The following is a 20,857-nucleotide window of genomic DNA, read 5'->3' on the forward strand; positions in this document are numbered from 1 at the left end:
AGAAAGGAAAATACCCAAGCTAGTTGACTTCAGTAAGTTGAGTTACTATACAGGTTTATTACTAGTAAAGGAAGGGGATTGTAAGTAGTACTGACATGTTAATAAGACAACCTATTTGAACCCTCCATTTTCTTAATTAATTGGCTGGGTCCTTTTTATGAATCTGTGAAACTTCAAGATATTGAAAATCGCACCGCATTTCCTCCTGAACACACAATGCCCATCCAATCGAAAGACGAAGTGGGCCCCAATTTTTGCGGAGACATTGACATTAAAGATTGAGGTTATTTAAATTCAAATTCAACATTTCTACTTGAGTTATGTTTCATATTCCAGCACTTTATGATTGCCAAGTTGAAGGAATTAGTTATTGAAATGTGTCTAAGAATTTGTGACACCACTATTCAATATCGCTTGCCGGGTAACCCTTCATGATGAAATACGTGGAATCCATGCATTGGTAAAGTAAATAGTTCTAGAAAAGACCACTAAGGAAGGAAGAGGAGGCTTTCGTCAATTAGATATTTTCAATAAACACATTTCAAGACTATATTAAGTTGGTGAACTAAATATTAAAGGGAGGAATTGCAACAGGAAGTAGAGTATAATGGCAGTTAGGTCTGGTCCTCACGAAATGTCCGAAAAAGGACATCATAATGCACATGAATCATCATCTGTTGGCGTTGGACTAGTTTCCTCACTGATGAAATCATGGAGAATTTCTTCTTCATCTTCGTCCTCACCAAAGGCTGCATCCGATCCAGAACTTTCCACATCACGAAGGAGTTCACAATCAAACAACGATAATAACCATAGGACAGGTGCCATTTCATTGATGAATGATCAAAAATTTGCTGATAGCGATGGGAATTTTGATGCCATTGCAAAGCAGAAAACAAGTACTATCAGGACACCATCGGCTTCATATTCTCCAATGAGGTATATGAGCCCTAGCAATACAAACAACGTTACGAATGAAAGTCCACGAACATCATTACTACGTCACAATAACCATCATTCAAGTACACATACGTTAACGCATACTATAAGTAATACAACTACTGGTAATGGACGTGAACCTTCGAGTTCAAGGCATCATGATAGATATTTTAAAGATTTGGATGAAGATTGGAGTGCTGTGATAGATGATTATAACATGCCAATACCAACGATACTGAATGGTGGTGTGGATTCCCCATATGCACTATCAAGGAAATCAACTACATCGTCTATTAATACGACATCTGTAAGATCTACATCGTTCAATTATCCGCAGTTACCTCATATTCAAAAAGTAGATAGCTCCGATTTACGATCTGAAGAAGAATTAGATGCTGAACGTAATGTACAAGAATTAAACTCCATGATTCAAAGGATAGCTAAATTTGACGACATTTTGAAAAATAAACATATTATTAATCAACAACAATTAAGGGAAATAAGTTGGAATGGTGTTCCAAAAATACATAGACCCGTGGTCTGGAAACTTCTAATTGGTTACTTACCTGCAAATACCAAGAGACAAGCTCTTTTCCTACAAAGGAAAAGAAAAGAGTACAGAGATGGACTCGATCATACGTTCTCTAATCAACATTCACGAGATATTCCAACATGGCATCAAATAGAAATTGATATACCGAGAACAAATCCACAAATCCCCTTATATCAATTTAAATCTGTTCAGGCAAGTCTTCAAAAAATACTTTATTTATGGGCAATAAGGCATCCAACGAGTGGTTACGTGCAAGGGATAAATGACTTGGTCACTCCATTTTATCAAACTTTTTTAACTGAGTACCTTGATCCATCTCAAGTTGATGAAGTCGAAAAACTCGATCCAGAAACATATATGACGAAAGAACAAATATTAGACATAGAGGCAGATACCTTTTGGTGTTTAACAAAATTATTGGAACAAATAACAGATAACTATATTCATGGTCAACCAGGTATATTGAAGCAAGTAAAAAACCTGTCTCAGCTAGTAAAACGAATCGATATTGATTTATATAACCATTTTCAGAAGGAGCATGTAGAGTTTATTCAATTTGCATTTAGATGGATGAATTGTTTATTGATGAGAGAATTTGAAATGGGGACTGTCATTAGAATGTGGGACACGTATCTATCCGAGACATCTCAAGAGATAACCTCCTCCACGAATTCTACGACACCTACTGACCCTTCAATGCCTCCACTAACACCTAAGGAACAAAGTTCGGCAACCTTTGTTACCCCTACTAACGATTCCTTCCGATCACCATCTTCAGCAACAATAACAAATAATATGAATACCTCTAGCGACAATTCCACAAGAATAAGACAGTCTTCTTTAAATGAATTTCATGTGTTCGTATGTGCGGCGTTTTTAATAAAGTGGTCTGACCAACTAATGGTCATGGATTTTCAAGGTATTATAACGTTTCTGCAAAACCCACCAACAAAAGATTGGACGGAAACTGATATTGAAATGTTACTTGGTGAAGCATACATTTGGCAATCACTCTATAAAGATGCCACATCACACTGGTTATGATTCAGTCACATCTACTTATATATAGACTACATATGCATATTTCCTTATAACACTCCTTAACTTTGCAAACACTTCTTGTCAGAAAGGGAGTCGATCGCCAATAATTTATTTATTTCTGTTACGTACGCGTTAAAAATTGTTCTTATGGAAGGTATACCATAACTCAATACATTCCTTTTGGGATTCAATTAATGTTTCCAGATATATTTCCATGCTATCCCTTAATTCTCTTGTCTTATCTAAATCAAACCGGGCAACTTCGTTTCTGATTGTTTCTCCAAGTTCATTCCATTTTGACCTTATAATCCTGGCTCTCCTCTCTATAAGCTTATACTGTAATTTAAAGGCTTCAAACTTATCAGGATCGTTCTGACCCTTTGCATATTTCAGCACACGCTCTCCTTGCGATTTTTTTTTCCTTAAATCATTTTCTACTGCCATCATAAAGGCACCCATCGTCATTCTTTGGTTAAAAATGGCTCTCACACTTGCCAGTGACCTACTGTAGTTATCTATGCACGTACCCATAATCAATGATTCCTGGAACGAACATCTTTCAAGAGATTGTTGAATTGCTTTTTCCACATCTACCAATGAATTCAATATCGATGTACTTTCAGTAGTTACATTTAGTTCCGACAAACTTTCGAATTTCATTTGTATATCCGTAAGCGAGCTAGCAAGGTTGGTTCTTTCTGTATCAACTGTTTCCAAGGTTTTGTACATCTCCTTTAATTCATTTGATAAGTTGTCAATCGTTTTAAGACGTTCGTTAAGGAAGTTATCCACTTCCACATATTTTGGTGGCGCAGAGAAAGATAAACTTAGAAATCCTTTATCAGATTCCCCCAGAAGCCCACCATTCTTTATAACTCTACGACCGTCTTCTTCACCCAGTAATTGAATTTCACTGATATATGTAATTGATAGATCACCACTATCGTTGCAAGCATTTGAACCAGATTCATATTCACGCTTTTTGCAATCTTGTGGGAAATCTTTACTTGTAAGGAATAGTATAAAATCAGAATCATTTTGTAAAGAGTCACTTGATGCAATTGTTTGAAGCATATTTTCCATTTGTAATCTTCTATTCTCAATAAAATCTTGCTTAAACCTACCTACAGCTTGTTTTTCTGGAGGTGGTGGAATAATTTTACCCCAGTGATTATTTTGTAATTGACGATAGAGCCATCTAAAATCCCTATAACGTCTATATACAATGGAGCATCCAGATTCTAGAATCTTTGCCTCTGCAACAACCATATATTCGATATGTGCCGATGTCAATTCCCCAACTTTTCTCGGATCCTTAACTACAATATCAAATTTTACAAATTCTGGTTTGGGCTCTTCGATAGGAGCTTGCTTCACTTCTGTTGGTTTGTCATTTTCTTTTTTGGCTTCGTTTGTCTGCGTATGGTCCTTTTTAGGAGATAATTTATACAAAGGTTCTTCCATCTGTCTCTTTATATCTGAACCTTTCGAAACAGGGTTTACATTTGATATGGAAGTTGTGTTATCATCTAATGGTTCATCAATAAACTCGCTATCCTTCTGAGCTTTGCCTAGAGGATCATCAGTATTAATCGATTTCAAATGATCTCTCTCATAATCTTTCCTCTTCAACATTTTCCTTGAATTGAATAAAATTTTTGGTTTTCCAAGGTTCGTAGCATTTGAATGCAAATTTAAAGTGGATTGTAATTCATCCATCTTACCCGTATCATTGAACGCTAATGGTAATGAATTGTCACCGCTGAAAAGGGGAGCATTGATATTATAAGTTGTTGGTTCAATGCTAGGGTTGGTCCACCCAGATGCAGGATCAACCTCACTGCTAGCTAGTTCGTTCATTAAGTCTGCCTTAGAAATATTAAGGTCATCAGTGTCTTCGTTCTTAACTTCACCTTTCAGAAGTAATGCGTTGCTATCCTTAGTTATACGCACCCCTTCTCTATTATCGGAGTCATTCTGATCCTGACTAGCAAATGCGTTAGCCACCCAATGGCTTTGAAAAGGTTTACCCTCTACATCAAATTTCTCCTCTTCTCCCTCACTGACCTCCACTATGGGGTTAGTGACAAGTTCATCACCAGTATTCAAAGTGGCGAAAGTGGAACTCAACTCTTCAGGGACATCTGCGTTCAGTTCCTGTTTCTTGGTGGGCGGGTTCAAATCATCCCAAACCGGGGCACTCAATGCATCATCAGTGTCGTTAAAATTCATGGTATGGGCTCTTAGTATTTGTGTTCTTCTCACCAAGGCTGATTGACAGTTTATTCGATTCAGATTTTATAATTTTCCATCAGCCGAGTCGATTATTTTGGATTTGACTGTGTCAAGACAGAGAGCATGTTTCGTGTCTTTGAAAAGTATCAAGTGGTAGGGATGTTCGAGAGATATTTAAATAGATTCATATATACATATATATATATTAAATAAAGGTGCCACTTGGCTGGAGATTATGTTATTCTCGTACTGAGCTTGCCCATAACTGACAGTCACCTTATCACGTAGAAAAAAAATTGAAATTGTGAAAAGGATCATAATAGCAACAAACAATAACAATATACGTCAAGAGACACACCCCGATAGAGCAATAATGAAACAGTCAGGTACTGTGGACTCCAAGGCATCCTCGAACCCATTGACTGAATCAGATGAGGTAGAAAATGAAGGGACTACGAGCAGTCGTTATTCCCTGTGGAACTTTTGGGTATGCTCCTTTGCCCTCAAGTTGTTGTTGATCCCCGATTACTACAGCACAGATTTCGATGTGCATAGAAATTGGTTGGCAGTTACCAATAAATTGCCTTTGAAACAATGGTATTATGAACATACATCTCAATGGACATTGGATTATCCACCATTTTTTGCTTATTTTGAATGGATCATTTCTCAATTTGTTCCTCAAGTAGTTCGCGATGATGGATGCCTAGATATTGTGGAAATTGGTAAATTTGGTGAACCGACTGTGATATTTCAAAGATTAAGTGTAATAACTAGTGAAATCCTCTTATTTGTAGTTTTACAATGGTTTATCAATACAAGTAATGTGAAGGAAAGAACACAAAGTTTTATAGTAGCTACAAGTATTATATTATCTCCAGGCTTTTTAATTGTGGATCATATTCATTTCCAGTACAATGGGTTTTTATTTTCCATATTAATTGCGTCCATTGTTGCTGCAAAGCAAAAGAGATATATTCTATGTGCTGTATTTTACACCACTGCCTTATGTTTTAAGCATATCTTCTTATATTTGGCACCATGCTATTTTGTTTTCCTTCTAAGAGCATATGTACTAAATGTTAAGGGATTCCAATTCAAAAGTTACAAAGATTTGGTTCGTTTAGTTCAATGGACTAATCTTTTCAGATTGGCAGGTGTGGTTCTTTCCATCGTGGGAGTTTGCTTTGGTCCATTTATCTTTGATATGCCTCAATTATTGACAAGATTGTTCCCCTTTTCAAGAGGATTAACTCATGCATATTGGGCTCCAAATTTTTGGGCTATTTATTCATTCACTGATAAAGTTTTAACTACTTTGATGTTAAAGTTACCATATGTTCATACTTTAGCAACTAGATTCATATCAGCTCCATTTTTCCCAGCCACAATTAAAGAAATTCAAAAACGTCTTTCAGAAGACAATAATGGTACGAAAGGTTTAGTACAGGATGTATATTTCATTGTACTACCACAAATTGTCCCCAAATTAACATTTATTCTCACATTATTTTATCAACTTCTTGCTGTGATACCATTATTATTTGACCCATCATTTAAGAGATTTATTGGTTCATTAACTTTATGTGGTATGGCCTCATATTTATTTGGCTGGCACGTTCATGAAAAGGCAATTATGCTTGTCATTATCCCATTTTCTTTCCTTGTTGTTTGCGACAGAAGATTATTGAGTAGTTTCATGTTAGCCAGTTCTGCCGGTTATGTTTCACTGTTCCCCTTACTGTACGAGAATCAAGATTTCTTAATTAAATGTTTCTACACATATATTTGGTGTGTCATTTATTTTTTCTCGTTTAGAAAGACTACCAAATTATCATCTAGTGTAGAGAGGAGAATTTTCTTCTTTGATCGTTTGGCAATAATCTATATTGTTTCATTATTACCCATGGTGTTTACTGTACAAATTTTAAATCTTTTGAAAGGGAGATATGCCATTTTGCAAAAATTTGAATTTTTCGGATTAATGACATATAGTTTCTATTGTTCCATTGGTATTGTTAGTTCTTGGGTCGGATTATCATGGTTATATAATTTTGATGAGCCGCTGTGGATGACGAATGAATGAATGAATGAATGAATGATTGAATGAATTTATAAGATTTATATAATATATAGATATTAATCAAGGATTTGTTGTTGTATTTTCTATAGTTTTGCGTTCATTGATTAGTTGTTTCAATGCCATTCTGGCATCATCTTTGCTTCTACTTGGGTCATTAAGTTCATTATTATTATTATTATTATTATTATTATTACTATTTTCGTTAAGTATCATTGGTGATTGTATTAAAGATGTGGCGGGAATATATTTACCATTACTATTAAGAGATCCATTCATTGTTTGTTGAATTAAAGGTGTACATTCAATTATTGCAGCAGAATATTTTTCAAAAAGTGATTCATTTGTTAGAGTTGGTGTTGTAGGAGGTGGACCTCTTCTCATGGAACCAGTTGAATCTGAAGTGGATGGTGGTGCACTTAATCTTGATATTTTATTATTTTGATCCTCCAGGGATGATGATGAAGTTTGAACTTGCCTCCTTGTCTTTACTTGATTATAATCGGGGGGACTAAACATGCCAGCTGTTTTCGTCAATGATAATATGGAAGGTGGTGTGTTATTATAATATGAAGATTTTCTTCTTCGTTGAGGAGAGAGTATTAATCCATTACCATTTGTAGTACTGGAATTATTTTGATGTATGATTACATTGGGGGTTTCTGACCAATTTGTCTCGAGTTCATCAGTGATTAGTAAAGGGTCACCACTTAATAGTTTGAAAACGTATTGTTGATGCTGATTCTGTTCTTGTTGTTGTAATTGCAATTGCATTTGTAATTGATGAGTCTTGGTATACATTACTTTATTTTGAGGGTAGTAACCATTATTTTCATTAAATAATACTCTTTTCGGTGTTATCACTGGTGGTGGTTGTTGTTCCCTGAATATGGGAGATGAGAATTGTGCTGGTGAACGTGCACTGGAACATGGAGGTGAGCGTGGAGTTGGAGCTACTGGTGCTATTATTGCCTTACCGGACTCATCAACTGAGAGTGATAACGTGAATTTATTATTCAACTTCTTAGCAGGTGGGAGCAGATGTTTTTTGAAACTTTTCGATGGTGGTGGCGGTGCTGCTGGTGGGGGTGGTGATGAATTTAGATCTATAAAGGGTGAACTTTGTAAATTATTGGAAAAGAGCATGGAATTTGGTGGTGACGAGGTCGTTAAGTTGGAATGTATCGGTGTATCCATGTTGTTGGCGGTCATTAGTTTCTTTCTTGGCGAGGGTGAAGAAACGGAGTTTCTCTTTGTTGGAGTTCTTATATTTATAATGGAGCCCTTTCTTTGTGCTAATGTTTTCCTTGGATTAGAGTGAGTGGAGGAGGTGGTGGAAGAGGAGGATGCATTTTGATTTACTTTCATCGTTGGTTTAGTAAAATCCTTAATGCCTTGCCTTTGGACTCTCAATGATGAATGTGCCATGGGACTATCCAATGGATTTGGATAATCTTTTGTAATTTGTGGTCTTCCCCTCTTTCTGGGGGTCTTTTCTAGAGGTGGCAGAGCAGTCATAGTGGGTTGAACGGTTGGTTTTTGGTTTAGTTATTTTCCAGTGATAGTGTAGTTAATGGATATTAAAATGCTGGATCAAGACATGTATTTTTTTTTGACACTGGGGCGGAATTTTGAAATTTTGGTGAAGAAATTTATATAAATAATAGTTAGTTGTAATGATAATAAATATGAATATACAGATTATAGAAGGTGATCAATTCTTCTTTGGTGGGAAAGTTGGTGTTTTAAATTGTGGTTTCTTTGTTGGTGGATTGTAAACGAATTTTCTAGTCTTAATGCCCGCCCATTTAAATTTCTTGACCCATACGGATAATAAATACAAGGATGATAAGATCAAGATTGCCTTCAACCCCAATCTTTTCCTCTCATCATGTTCCGGTTCTGCGGCCCATTGTAAGAATGTGGTAACATCCTTTGCCATTTGTGAAGTTGTTGCCGGGGTTCCATCTTCATACTCGACCAAATCATCGAAAAGGACTCTTGCCATAGCGATGGCACCACCGGGGAAATAAGGATTATAATTGGAACCAGGTGGTAGCACAACACCTTCTGGTGGATCTTCAGGGTATCCTGTCAACAAGGCGAATAAATAATCTGGTCCACCGTGTCTTGCCTTGACGATCAAGGATAAATCAGGTGGTAGGGCACCTTGATTAGCTGCTCTAGCGGCTTGTTCATTTGGATATGGTGCGGGGATATAATCAGCCAATTTTCCTGCTCTCTTCTTGGGGTTCCCCTGTTCATCTGGTTCATCATCGTATTCGAATTCTGCAGCCATTTCTTTGACTTCATCGACGGTATGTGATACACCTACCATGGTTCTCCATGCGACTCTATCTAATGAATGACATGCAGCACATACTTCTCTATAGACTTGGTACCCTCTTCTTATAGATGCATGATCGAAAGTTTCGAGGGGTCCATTATGTGACCAGGCATAGGAAGGTGGATGAAGACCATGCTCGGCAGCAGTCATTGCGTCTGCGGTCAATGAATCTGCATATAGTAGTGAGGAAGCGGTTAAACCTGTTAGGATGGCCCCCGTGGTGAGGAACCTTTGTGTGTTGGAGGATTTCAAGGGAGCGGTAGCTGCTGTCCAGGAGAAGGCTCTCCTGGATGCGTTCCTTGCGATGTTAGTGAACATTGGTGGTGGGATCGTGTAGTTGTGTGTTTGAGTGTGGGAGAGAGACAGTAGTAGTCAATGAAGTTGTAGTATAACTACACTAAGATATACTATAATCAATCATCGAGGATGCGACGGAAATTCCGGGGTCACTGCTTATAGGCTGCCAGCCTAAGGCTGGGAAAGCAAAGCCGGGTAACACCGCAGCTATCGGTGTAGCCGCTTACGTAACACATGGGTCCATTATATAGTGTGAATGAATATGAATATGAATATGGATATGGTGTTGTGTCGTAGAGATCAAGTATCACTCTACTGAGAAACGAAAGTCTAGCCTAGCTTCTGTTATTATGTGCCGTTCATATACAAATATGATTGTTCTCTCTCTAATAAGGGAAAGAAGACACCCCACATAGCAAAACACAAGACAGCACGTGATCGGCAATTCGTACAACACGATCCATCCCAGGAACAACTTTTTTTTCTTTCTTTTTTGGTGGCAAGGAGGTTTTTCCGAAACGTGCTGAGATTTTCGCGGGCTTTTCTCCACACGCGAAGTTTTTCCGGCGGTGTCATCCCACACTTTCGGAACAACTGCCCAGAAACACGCGCACAACCCCAAAAGTGCCACCGGAACAACTCCCTCGTGGCCCTTTTTGCCCCGCACTGAAACCCCCGCAGCCAAAGAGGAGTCGTTCACTTTTCTGGTCTCGAGGCAACAATACTCCAACTGTAACTGCAAACTCCAGTTCGTTATTTAAGCACAAACAATTTCCCTCCACACTTTTTTTCTGATTCTTATTCTTTAATTACACCAAAACCGTTATACACCTTCGCTACACTCACTCACTCACCATGACTAGCCTGGACGACACAATCATCTCTCCTAAGAATTTAATGTTACTGGATAACGTGACCAACTACACAAAGGAAGCCATAGATTACTTCAATTACGATTTCAAACCATCGCATTACCTCCAGGGAGTGCCCCTCTCTTGCTCTCTACTGGCAAAGATGAGCAAACACAACTTGCTACGTCTCCCCAGTTGTTCCATGGAGGAACCCATAGATTATTCCATTTATTTAACACGTCTTCATAATGCCCTATGGAGACGGTGGTCCATAAATCAATTCAATTTGCATGATCGTAAATGCAACCCCTTGCAATTGGATTGGAACAAAGAAACTGATATGACAGTGTTGTATGGTCCGGATTTGGCTGGTTTCATCGCCTCAGACCAAACACCAGGTTCATTAATGAATCAAAAGACGATATTGGCTTCGTATACACCAACAATTGGTGACAAGTTTGAAGATATTTTGGAAGTACAAGAGTTAGAAGTACGGTCCGATGATGAAGGGTCACAATCGGATATGGGTTTGGAGTATGCTTCTTCTTGGGACTCCACAACTTCTTCCATCTTTGATGATGATGATAATGATGATTATTATGATAGTGAAATGCTGGAGGCTGAAGTGAAGAGTGCAACAACGATACAGGAGCGTAGGAAGAGGAAGGTTCTTTTTGATAATACCGTCTTGAGAAGAGATATCGACTCAAGAGGTTACTTCTTAGAATCACATACAATAATTAATGACATACCGATGCAAGAAGAACTCAGTGTCAATTATAAAGATCATACGCATAAAAAACATCGTCATCACCATAATCACCACCACCACCACCACCATCACCATCACGAACAACAACAAGAAGAACTTTTAACGAATAACACCATCATACATTATTAAGTATCACTAATAAATAATCTACATATTCTAACACAAGCAATACCAAAAATAGCAAACTGGCAAAAGCCCCTATTCCAAACTCATCTGGAAGAATTGATGATTCATCGCCTCCTCCGCAGTTAACCTTTCCTGGTGATCATACCGCAATAAATTATCTACTAGATCCACCGCTTCAGGTGTGGCCAACGGTGTTTCAATTGAGATGAAATGTGACCATGGTTTCCTTGCCCATGTTCTTATTAAATTATCATGTTCACTGGGTAAATGTAATCCATATCTAGCTAAATAATTTATCAATTGCTTAGTACCCAATACTTTAGCAATCTTCACCAATTGATCTGGATTCGATCCGCCTTTAAAGAACGGTTCCTTCTTAAAGATAATAGCAGCAATCATACAACCAACACTCCACATATCTAGCGAGTAATCATATTGATTTAAATCAGTCAATAATTCCGGTCCCTTATGATAACGTGATGCAACACGAACATTATAATCAACACCTGGATGATAAAATTCAGCAAGCCCCCAATCAATTAATCGAAGTTTCCGTTGCACAGGATCAATCATAACATTTTGTGGCTTGACATCACGATGCATAATACCCATGGAATGAGCATAATTTAATGCAATTAATAGTTGTTTAAAATAATATTGTACATCTGATAATTTAAACGTGGGATACAGTTCTCTAAAATCCACATTCTTTACATCTTCAAATATGAAAGCAGGAACCCTTGTTTTTTCATCATGAACCACATCTAATAATTCTACAATATTGGGCCCCCCAGTAAGATTCCATAATATTTTCAATTCTCTATGAATCTTCCTCAGTTTGACAGGCTTCAAAACTTTTATGACACAAGATACATCATTCAAGATGTGTTTCCCTCGGAAGACTTCGGAGTATTTACCCCTACCAATCTTATTTATAATTTCGTAGTCAGTCAAAGTCCCCCAATCAATCTCACAGCATTGTTCATAATCCCAATATTGTTGTGGTCGCCTTTCACATTCACTCGCGTAAACTTTAGCTATGGAATAAATTCTGTTTGATTTACGGTTTAATGTGGTCGAGGGTAATAAAACATCAGCACCTAGTTGGCTCCTCATGGCTTAGAATTCGTTCCCGATATTCTTGTTGATGTTGTTTCCCCTCTATGAGAAGGTTGTTTCGAATCAAGACAAATTCGAGATTTAATGTTCCAGCGGAGTATGGAAAGAAAATGGTAACGGTAAATTTGTCAATCTGTCAATCATTCTCAGATGAAATTTACAATGGTCCATAAGGAAAAAGAGAAAAGTTGAAATATATATATATATTATATATTTAATTTGTTTGGATGTTAGAAAAGGTACAAGTCCTTAGAATAGGTTTGGGACTCAAGCATAATGGAATCAAATTGAGAGATGTTCAACTTTGGCGAGATGAACAAACAATGAACAATGGCAACCAGGGCGAGAAAGAAATTACTTTAAAGGGTGAGTTCATCAGCTATATTGATTTAAGGAAAGTACCACTTTGGCTCATGCTCCCTGCTACCATGAAGGAGAAGAATTTTTGCTTTACTAATAGCACAACAACATTGGCATATTTCAATTCTAAATTAAGATACCGCCATCGTGGTATCATTATTGAACTTGCAGATGGGAACGGCGATGATAAATTTATAGTGATGTACAAGGATCAAAACAACGTTCGATGGTTTTGTTTCAACATTAAGCTTAAAGAGAATATCGATGCCCAAATACGAGAGAAATACAAGTTAAATGACGATGGCGATGATAAGAAAAAGGGTATAGATACTGCTATTCGTCAATCACAGGAAAGTAAATTGAACATAAGGAGAAATGCAGATTCCATAAAGAAGAAAGTGCATTTCAATGAAGTGGTGACCAAATTGATTCTTGGTGGACTAAGACTGAGAGGTGTCCCAAATACAAACTCTGGGTTCCATAAATTATACAAGATGACTTTTCAAGCCACAGAGTTTGCTCACAGAGACGACCATGATACGGTTCCCTTTGAAGAGCTACAAGAAACTGTGGAAACGTTGTTAAAGTTGTTCACCAAGTCTTAATTGATTGATAAAATTATTTGGGTGGTATGTTCCGTGGAAGAAAATTTCGATTTTAACAAAATGGAAAATCGATATCTGGGCTGAGTGTTATTTATATATAAAAGGCACCTCATTGGTATAGACTTGATCCAATTGTGAATGAGTACAGTCCCAGATTAGAAGAACTATAACAAGTACTCATGTCTTCTTCAGCAGAGAGACCATTGGTTTCTAACCAAAAGGACGCGCACCTTTTCATCCTATTGCATGGACTTTGGGGTAATTACAAACATATGGAATCTCTCAAAGAGACATTAAAGAATAGCATTCAAGATGATACCGACCGTTTACCACTTGTTTTCTTTTCGCCTAGACAAAATGCTATGTTTAAGACATTTGATGGTGTGGAGGTAGTGGGGTATCGTGCCCTAATTGAAATAATCCAATTTATCCAGCTACATCCTGAATTCAAGTTTACTAAGTTGAGTATATTGGGCTATTCAATGGGTGGTCTCATTGCTAGGTTTTTAATAGGTGTCATGTTTGATAAAAACAACGATGAAGATGAAATGAAAGTTTTTAAGGGGATGGAACCTCAATTATTTATCACATTTGCTACACCTCATTTAGGCATCCATTTTTATAACCCATTGAATAATATGTTAAGGACATTTTTGAATCCAATGTTGACGTTGATTGGATCTAACATTATCGGTGTCAGTGGAAGGGAAATGTTCATAATGAGGAACACAGAACTGGTAGAATTAAGTTCAGGGAAATATTTGGATGCACTAAGCAAATTTAAATGGCGTATAGTATTTGCTAATGTGAAGAATGACAGAACGGTGGCATTCTATACTTCGTTTATTACTGATTGTGATCCATTTATTGACACTGGGAATGATATCAAATATAATTTTGAAGAAAACATTCCGGGTGAAAATTATACAAATATTCTTCCAAGAATCGTGGATTTGGAAAGATTGGATAAATCTGTTAATGCTCCTTTAAGACAACAGGAAAAAGTGGTGAAACATACGGTGTCTATGGTGTCATTTCTCATTTTGGCGTCCATTTTAGTTTTCCCCTTGGCGTTAATATTAAACATTTGTGGGACGATATATAGTTATGCTGCTACGTGTAGGTATCGTAAATTGATATCACAAGGGAAAATATCAGGTGTGATTAAGGAGAAATTAGCATCAAATGAATCTAGTAGAATGAGAGATGATTTAAAGGATTATGTATCGGATGTTTATGGCTCTGTATTTGAAGACTCAATTCAGAATGCTACTGATAATGATATAAATGCATCCAAAATGGACAGTTCTGTGGAGAATGATTCATCATGGAACGATTTTATTGATAAATACTCAAATATTGGTCAAGGTCATTGGAAACAGAACTTTCATAAGTTACCATTTGATAATCATAGGGAAACTATTTTAAGAAACCTTTCCAGTTTATCATGGATACGGGTGCCAATGTATATTAAAGCTGTGAATGCACATGGAAGTTTGGTTGCCAGACGAGGTTTAGACGAGAGTACACCAAAGACGAGTTTGGCCTGTTTGGAATTTGCTGGTCAATTATTAAATTATTTATTAGATCATTAATCATATATAGTTTATTTAATACAATCATAACCATTTCTCAGTTGGGTTTTTCTTGAATTCCACATAATCATCATGATTATATAATGAAATTTCAGTTTCATTTTCAATGTCATACTCACAAAGCTTCTTCCCATCCTTAGATTGAACGTCAAGAACCCAATCGTCATCATCGTGATCGAAATTTATAACTAAATTCACAGTCTTAGACCCATGAGCATGTGTGTAAATTTTCATTGTATCGAAGTTAACGTTACGGAATGGTCTAAAGGATCCATCCGTCTTGATATGTTGTAACACATCTTGTAATAAATCATAGCCTGTCTTTGTCTGCAAATTGTAATCTTGAAGAATCAAATTCTTCACATTTCTATATGGGAATGATTTGATAACTCTTATGGTAAGGGTAACGTTGGACAATGGTCTTGCATTGGAGGTCAAAGGTTCCTCTAAATCATAGTCGATATTGGTAGTGGACATAATAGTATCTGGTATATTAATTAAGTATATTCTATTGTACAGTATAAGTGGCTGAAAGTTTTACTCATCTTGACAAGAATTTGATTTTTTCCAGTTCCTCGATCCATAAGTTTAAATTCGCTGAACAAGAAGACAAGACAATTGGACAAAAGGCCAGTACAAAGGGCAATCTAAATTCGAACTCATTAGATTCATCCCCTTGCATGGCCCATAACTATCACGTTAGCCCTCAAAAAGAATTCTGCATTGAAATCAAAAAAAAATAAAGAACTCCTCATAGGGGGCTCGAACCCCTGACATTTCGGTATCCTTGGTTTAAGACAAATTTCTTAAAAGCCGAACGCTCTACCAACTGAGCTAACAAGGATGAGTTCTCTGCCTTCCATTGTTTATCATCTTCGTGTGGTCAGCTGCCACACGAATTTCCAGAATCAAATTAAACCAGGATCAGGTTAATTTTTGATCCCTTCTACACGTCCCAATTAAGCTTTTATTTGTCTGAACATTTTGCAAAGTTGATTGTTGAATTTCGGCCCGAAATTCTCGGCGTGTTTTGTGACGCCATTTACCCAATCGGGAAATAAGTAAACACAACAAAATAAACAATAAATAAAAATTTGAAACTTGGAACATTAATGATGGATGAAGTTAAGCCAAGGGACGAACAAAAGGACTAACTATTCCATGGAAAGGGGTCAACGAATAGCCTAGGAATTATAATACCCTTGATACAATCACTGAATCAGAAGAAGAACTTTTTTTTTTCAGAACTTCAATATGAACGATGAATCCTCTACCACAACTGCCCTTCTACTGAAAAGCACAACTGAACCCCAGGATTCTCAATCGGTGAATTCTAGCACAGATATGAAAACAAATAACAGTAGCGTGGGATCAGATACCATGACGCCTCTTAAAAATAAATTTATCATATCTTCCGTCACTAATACCTCGCAAATTACGAGCCCCAGTAAAGATTATATGGCGTTGACTCCCATAAGATTAAAAGAATTGGATTCTCCATTAAAGGGAATTTCATTAAGGGAAGAAGAACCAAATCCAAATGGCTTTAAACTTGATGGTATCTATAGAGAGAAATTCAATTTAATTGGTAAGCAACTGCAGAAGTTACTGGAGAATTTGAATGTAGTTTATCAAAATATTGGTTATTCCAACTCTGAAATTATTCATAAAGAAAAACTGATATTTAATGCACTTTCAGATTCAATAAAGACTTTCTATGATGAGGCTGAATTGGAGATGGAGAATTTGTCCAAAAACAATGATAATGAACAAGAAATTTTAAATAGAATATTGGTAATACTACAGGACCCAAGCGGAATCAATACAATACCGGACTTATACATCAGGAACGCCATTCTGATACAAGAGAGTAAGACGGTCCCATTGTCTCCCAAGAAACCACTGTCTTTATTGGGAATGAAGAATTCCCTAATTCAAGCACGGAAATATATATACAACAAATACATCCCTCAGCTGGTCTGCCTCCTGCAAAATTCATTAACATTACAAAAATATATTTCTGTTAATGATAATGTGAGGACAGAGCAAAATCATAATACAGAAGAGTTTTTTCAGATTCCTTCCATTGAAAGACTAGAAAATATCGAATCCAAATTGACTTCATCAGTTAATGATTTTGAAAAAGTTTCTCAAATAATACGACAAAATAAAGAATATCTACTTGAAAACAAATATTTTGAAATTGTTTCGGAAAACAAAACAAATGAAATTTCTTTATTGATTATTAGACATAAAAAGGAATATAAGAATAAACTACGAAAAATAAAGGAAATAACAGAAAATATATATCAGATAGTTAATGAGTTATTTGAAGAAGTTGATCCACAAACTAAGCAATTGACCTTTGATTATATGAATCTAGAGAATGATAATTTTGAAAAACTTCTCCCTGTAAAAGACACGCTTATAGGGAAATTAGAAAAAATATTGCAACAGTATCAACTAAATTATAACGAAAGAAACAATGAGAAAAACAGACTTTTAGAGAAATGTCAACAGCTTTGGTCAAAATTAAAAATTCCCCAATCGTACATTGATACATTCATGTCGAAGAATATCAATCTTTCCAGAACAACTTTAACTAATATTATGAATGAATTAGATAAATTACAAGTCATGAAGAAAAAATTAATTAAAAATTTGATTGAAGATGCATGGCAAAAAATTGAAGAAATATGGACGACGTTACAGTTATCAAATGAAGAAAAAAATGAATTTATTGTGATCTTCCAAAAAATGAAACAACAATCTAACTCTCTTCAAGACGATGAAATTTTGCTAGAAAGGTGTGAAGAAGAAATTAAGGACTTAGAAGCAAAACTGAAAATATATGCTCCAGTTTTAAATTTAATAAAGGAATTTCAATCCTTACAAGCTGATAAAATTTTCTTAGAGAATAGTTCAAAGGATTCATCCAGATTACTATCTAGGAACTCCCATAAAATTTTGTTAAAAGAGGAAAGAACAAGAAAGAGAGTTACCAGACATTTTCCAAGAGTCATTCGTGATTTAAAGATGAAATTAAATGAAGCAGAAGAGATGTTTGCTAAGCCATTTCAAATAAATGGAGAAGCGTTGTCTAAAGTTATTGAACGTGAGGAACAAGAATTAGTCAAGAAATATCCACGAAGTCGGGTGGCTAATAATGGAACTTCTATTAGATCAAGCGTTCGTAAGGAGCTCCCGAAGAGAAATCCATCACCTTATAAAATTCAGAAAAAAAATGACAAGATGAATTCCCTTCCAATGCATTCCAAATTCTCGGAAATTACCGTTGATCATCGTTATACGCAGAAGACACCCAATGGAAAGAATCCAACCAGAGTAACGAGTGATCCCACAAATTCTTCTTCCACTCGTTCGATTCAAGGATCAAGAATATCATCAACTCAACAATTAGGGCAAACAAGATTATTACCACCCACAAATATAAGTAAAAGACAACTAGCAGAAACTCCAAAACTAACAAGATCAATCACATATTCTGGTCTTTCCTCTTCTCCGATGTTAGATTACAAATCTACTGCGGTACTCTCCAATACTATTCGTCCAACGAGATTATTCCCAATTGATTTAAACAAAAAAAGTCATATCCCTCAGTTAACCAAATCGAAGTCTAACCTGACTGAAGCTTCAACAATTCTCCCTCTTGAAAAAGAAAATATTAACATGAACATGAACAATAATATTATAGTAGAAGCAACACCAGGGAGAATGGAGTTAAATTCAAGATTTAGTAGTCCCTACAAGGAGCCAGACCATAGCATTTACAAACTGTCGCTGTCCCCAGAAGGTAAGTTTAGACTGAACGTTCAACAAACTGACTTGGACAACCCATTTGAAGACACTAGTATTATGGATGATGAGGAAACTGATAAGTGTTTCCAAGACTGGAAAACAGAGCAATTAGCCAAATTAAATGATCGAGTTTGAAAGTCTCATTGCATTACACACACACACACACACACACACACACACGTATTCACCAATTAATATATATTCCCATTTAAAGAACATTAATATTTAATAATTATCTTAATTTCAGGATTGACCGCATTTTCAGAAGCCTCAGCTCCGGTTCACGAATATGGAATACCAACAAAAAATTTCTATAGTTAGCTCTACGGGCAATTGTAAGTGATCCATATAAAAGTTATCCACGCAGGTTCCTCTTCAACTATTTAAATAGGGCAGCTTTTCTCTTCTGCAGCATTTCAGGGGGGTCAGTTGGCTTTTCTTGGTTATTCTTCGTTCAATTTCGTATTGAGATAATCTCTCAGTTGTTCTCTGTATTATCCAGCAGGACTCTAAACGCGCAGGAACACATTTTTGAAAAAAGACAGTAAACGGATCTCCAGTCAAATGCATGTACTTACCACTTAGGTAATGGTCGTACTGTTGAATGTGGGAGGTGACAGGTCCAGACTTTGTCTACTACACAATGTAAAGATCATGAATAACTGAATGGCGTCCAAAATTCTCACCTACGGCAAGCATTTGCCGCTTTCACGCAACTGAGAATTGTACGAGAACAAGAAAACCCTATTAGTCAAGGTCTTCTCTTTTGGAATGTTCAGTAAAAGATATAAAAATTCAGATTCATTTTCATCAACTGACATTCAAGAGGAATACTTGGCATTTCGCATTTCCGACTTTCATTCAGCGTAACAGATTTAAGGAACCACAATTACATTCAATAGAACATGCAATTTACAATCCTAACATTGTTGCTAACCCTCTTTGTTTCTAGCTTGGTTAGGGCTAATGATCCAGATTTAGACCAGTCAATACTTGATGCTGAAATGAATATCTTGTTGAGTGATTTCACCAATAATGAAATATCCTACGTTTCTTATATTTATATGAATGCCCCATCACTTGGTGCAATGTTATACAGTTACCAAGAAATATATGAAACCAACAAACAAGCAACATATACTGATATTAATTTATCGGAATTTTCTGCAATGGTTCAACCAATGCCAATGTACACCGTGAGAGTAAGTGAGCAATTAGAACAAGCTGTGGCAAGTGTTGAACGTACTTATGTGTCACCCTTTTCTTTACCAACTGCATACACCACTACAGTTGTTGAGGGTGCTTCTACTGTTTCTGAAGTTATTTCTTTTATTTCCACAAATGTTAACGGATTACCAGCTACACAAACTACTACTTCCACTATTCCACCACCATTTTCTTTACCATCAGCATACACCACAACTATTGCTGATGGTGCTTCTACTGTTTCTGAAGTTATCTCTTTTATTTCCACAAATATGAACGGATTACCAGCCACTCAGACTACCACCTCTGTTATTCCACCAGCATACTCACAACCTGCTGTCTATAACACCACATTCGTTTATGAAAATACCACTGTCACAGGTCTTATTTCCTTCTCTCCAAAAATCGGTGCCAGTGGTCAGACAATAACCGCCACAGCAACATCATTATTTCCAGTGTTGAGGATGCGTACAGTTACCACCACCGTGTGGGAACCTTTCACCTCCACCATGTTTACCACGGATTCTCCAATGACGATTAATTCTACTGTATGGATCACTACGACAATTAAAAATACCGTTGATGAACCAGTAACCCTCCGCATCTAAGGCGGATTGTAATATTTTAGTACCATTGAATAGAACCTAAGTAGGTAGACTAATATAAACATGTATTTCATTATTGATTATTCAATGTGAGCATATTACTGTGACGTCCAATCCGTGGGCAACGACGAAATGGACGAGTTTTTCTGAAAAATTTTGAGTCGGTGAAAAATTTTGGAGCATCTGGAAATCTCGAGGATCCATCGATCCATCGGTGAGATCACACTATCATCCCCCATCCATCAATCAATGAATCAATGGGTCGATCCATCCTTGAATGGGACAAACATGCCATATTCTTGTTCCT

The 20,857-nt window shown here is 36.6% G+C and overlaps 12 protein-coding genes and 1 non-coding gene across 13 annotated transcripts; 7 read left to right on the forward strand and 6 right to left on the reverse strand.

Moving 5' to 3' along the window:
• Window positions 1–607: 607 nt before the first annotated feature.
• Window positions 608–2,536, forward strand: GYP1 (GTPase-activating protein GYP1; the record flags this gene model as incomplete). The annotated part of the gene is made up of 1 exon (XM_003677235.1): window positions 608–2,536. One exon carries the CDS (start codon window positions 608–610, stop codon window positions 2,534–2,536), a length of 1,929 nt encoding a protein of 642 aa, XP_003677283.1.
• A 129-nt stretch (window positions 2,537–2,665) lies between these two features.
• On the reverse strand, window positions 2,666–4,765 carry VPS5 (sorting nexin 1; the record flags this gene model as incomplete). Its single annotated transcript, XM_003677236.1, has 1 exon — window positions 2,666–4,765. The coding sequence occupies one exon, from the start codon at window positions 4,763–4,765 to the stop codon at window positions 2,666–2,668; it is 2,100 nt and encodes a 699-aa protein (XP_003677284.1).
• A 376-nt stretch (window positions 4,766–5,141) lies between these two features.
• ALG8 (dolichyl-P-Glc:Glc1Man(9)GlcNAc(2)-PP-dolichol alpha-1,3-glucosyltransferase) lies at window positions 5,142–6,854 on the forward strand (the record flags this gene model as incomplete). The annotated part of the gene is made up of 1 exon (XM_003677237.1): window positions 5,142–6,854. One exon carries the CDS (start codon window positions 5,142–5,144, stop codon window positions 6,852–6,854), a length of 1,713 nt encoding a protein of 570 aa, XP_003677285.1.
• A 57-nt stretch (window positions 6,855–6,911) lies between these two features.
• Window positions 6,912–8,366, reverse strand: MSA1 (Msa1p; the record flags this gene model as incomplete). Its single annotated transcript, XM_003677238.1, has 1 exon — window positions 6,912–8,366. The coding sequence occupies one exon, from the start codon at window positions 8,364–8,366 to the stop codon at window positions 6,912–6,914; it is 1,455 nt and encodes a 484-aa protein (XP_003677286.1).
• A 196-nt stretch (window positions 8,367–8,562) lies between these two features.
• On the reverse strand, window positions 8,563–9,513 carry CYT1 (ubiquinol--cytochrome-c reductase catalytic subunit CYT1; the record flags this gene model as incomplete). Its single annotated transcript, XM_003677239.1, has 1 exon — window positions 8,563–9,513. The coding sequence occupies one exon, from the start codon at window positions 9,511–9,513 to the stop codon at window positions 8,563–8,565; it is 951 nt and encodes a 316-aa protein (XP_003677287.1).
• Window positions 9,514–10,347: 834 nt separating this feature from the next.
• NCAS0G00480 (uncharacterized protein) lies at window positions 10,348–11,244 on the forward strand (the record flags this gene model as incomplete). The annotated part of the gene is made up of 1 exon (XM_003677240.1): window positions 10,348–11,244. One exon carries the CDS (start codon window positions 10,348–10,350, stop codon window positions 11,242–11,244), a length of 897 nt encoding a protein of 298 aa, XP_003677288.1.
• A 69-nt stretch (window positions 11,245–11,313) lies between these two features.
• On the reverse strand, window positions 11,314–12,357 carry NCAS0G00490 (casein kinase II subunit alpha/alpha'; the record flags this gene model as incomplete). The annotated part of the gene is made up of 1 exon (XM_003677241.1): window positions 11,314–12,357. One exon carries the CDS (start codon window positions 12,355–12,357, stop codon window positions 11,314–11,316), a length of 1,044 nt encoding a protein of 347 aa, XP_003677289.1.
• Window positions 12,358–12,587: 230 nt separating this feature from the next.
• SLD7 (Sld7p) lies at window positions 12,588–13,325 on the forward strand (the record flags this gene model as incomplete). Its single annotated transcript, XM_003677242.1, has 1 exon — window positions 12,588–13,325. One exon carries the CDS (start codon window positions 12,588–12,590, stop codon window positions 13,323–13,325), a length of 738 nt encoding a protein of 245 aa, XP_003677290.1.
• A 179-nt stretch (window positions 13,326–13,504) lies between these two features.
• Window positions 13,505–14,920, forward strand: LPL1 (putative hydrolase; the record flags this gene model as incomplete). Its single annotated transcript, XM_003677243.1, has 1 exon — window positions 13,505–14,920. One exon carries the CDS (start codon window positions 13,505–13,507, stop codon window positions 14,918–14,920), a length of 1,416 nt encoding a protein of 471 aa, XP_003677291.1.
• Window positions 14,921–14,944: 24 nt separating this feature from the next.
• On the reverse strand, window positions 14,945–15,397 carry AIM29 (Aim29p; the record flags this gene model as incomplete). Its single annotated transcript, XM_003677244.1, has 1 exon — window positions 14,945–15,397. The coding sequence occupies one exon, from the start codon at window positions 15,395–15,397 to the stop codon at window positions 14,945–14,947; it is 453 nt and encodes a 150-aa protein (XP_003677292.1).
• A 270-nt stretch (window positions 15,398–15,667) lies between these two features.
• Window positions 15,668–15,764, reverse strand: NCAS0Gtrna14K. The gene is made up of 2 exons: window positions 15,727–15,764; window positions 15,668–15,704 (listed from the first exon to the last, which is right to left on the reverse strand). It is a non-coding gene; the product is annotated as a tRNA-Lys (tRNA).
• A 410-nt stretch (window positions 15,765–16,174) lies between these two features.
• On the forward strand, window positions 16,175–18,874 carry ASE1 (Ase1p; the record flags this gene model as incomplete). Its single annotated transcript, XM_003677245.1, has 1 exon — window positions 16,175–18,874. One exon carries the CDS (start codon window positions 16,175–16,177, stop codon window positions 18,872–18,874), a length of 2,700 nt encoding a protein of 899 aa, XP_003677293.1.
• Window positions 18,875–19,644: 770 nt separating this feature from the next.
• On the forward strand, window positions 19,645–20,553 carry NCAS0G00540 (uncharacterized protein; the record flags this gene model as incomplete). Its single annotated transcript, XM_003677246.1, has 1 exon — window positions 19,645–20,553. One exon carries the CDS (start codon window positions 19,645–19,647, stop codon window positions 20,551–20,553), a length of 909 nt encoding a protein of 302 aa, XP_003677294.1.
• Window positions 20,554–20,857: the final 304 nt, after the last annotated feature.

Source organism: Naumovozyma castellii, chromosome 7 (genome assembly GCF_000237345.1).
Source record: "Naumovozyma castellii chromosome 7, complete genome".
Classification (NCBI taxonomy): Eukaryota; Fungi; Ascomycota; class Saccharomycetes; order Saccharomycetales; family Saccharomycetaceae; genus Naumovozyma; species Naumovozyma castellii.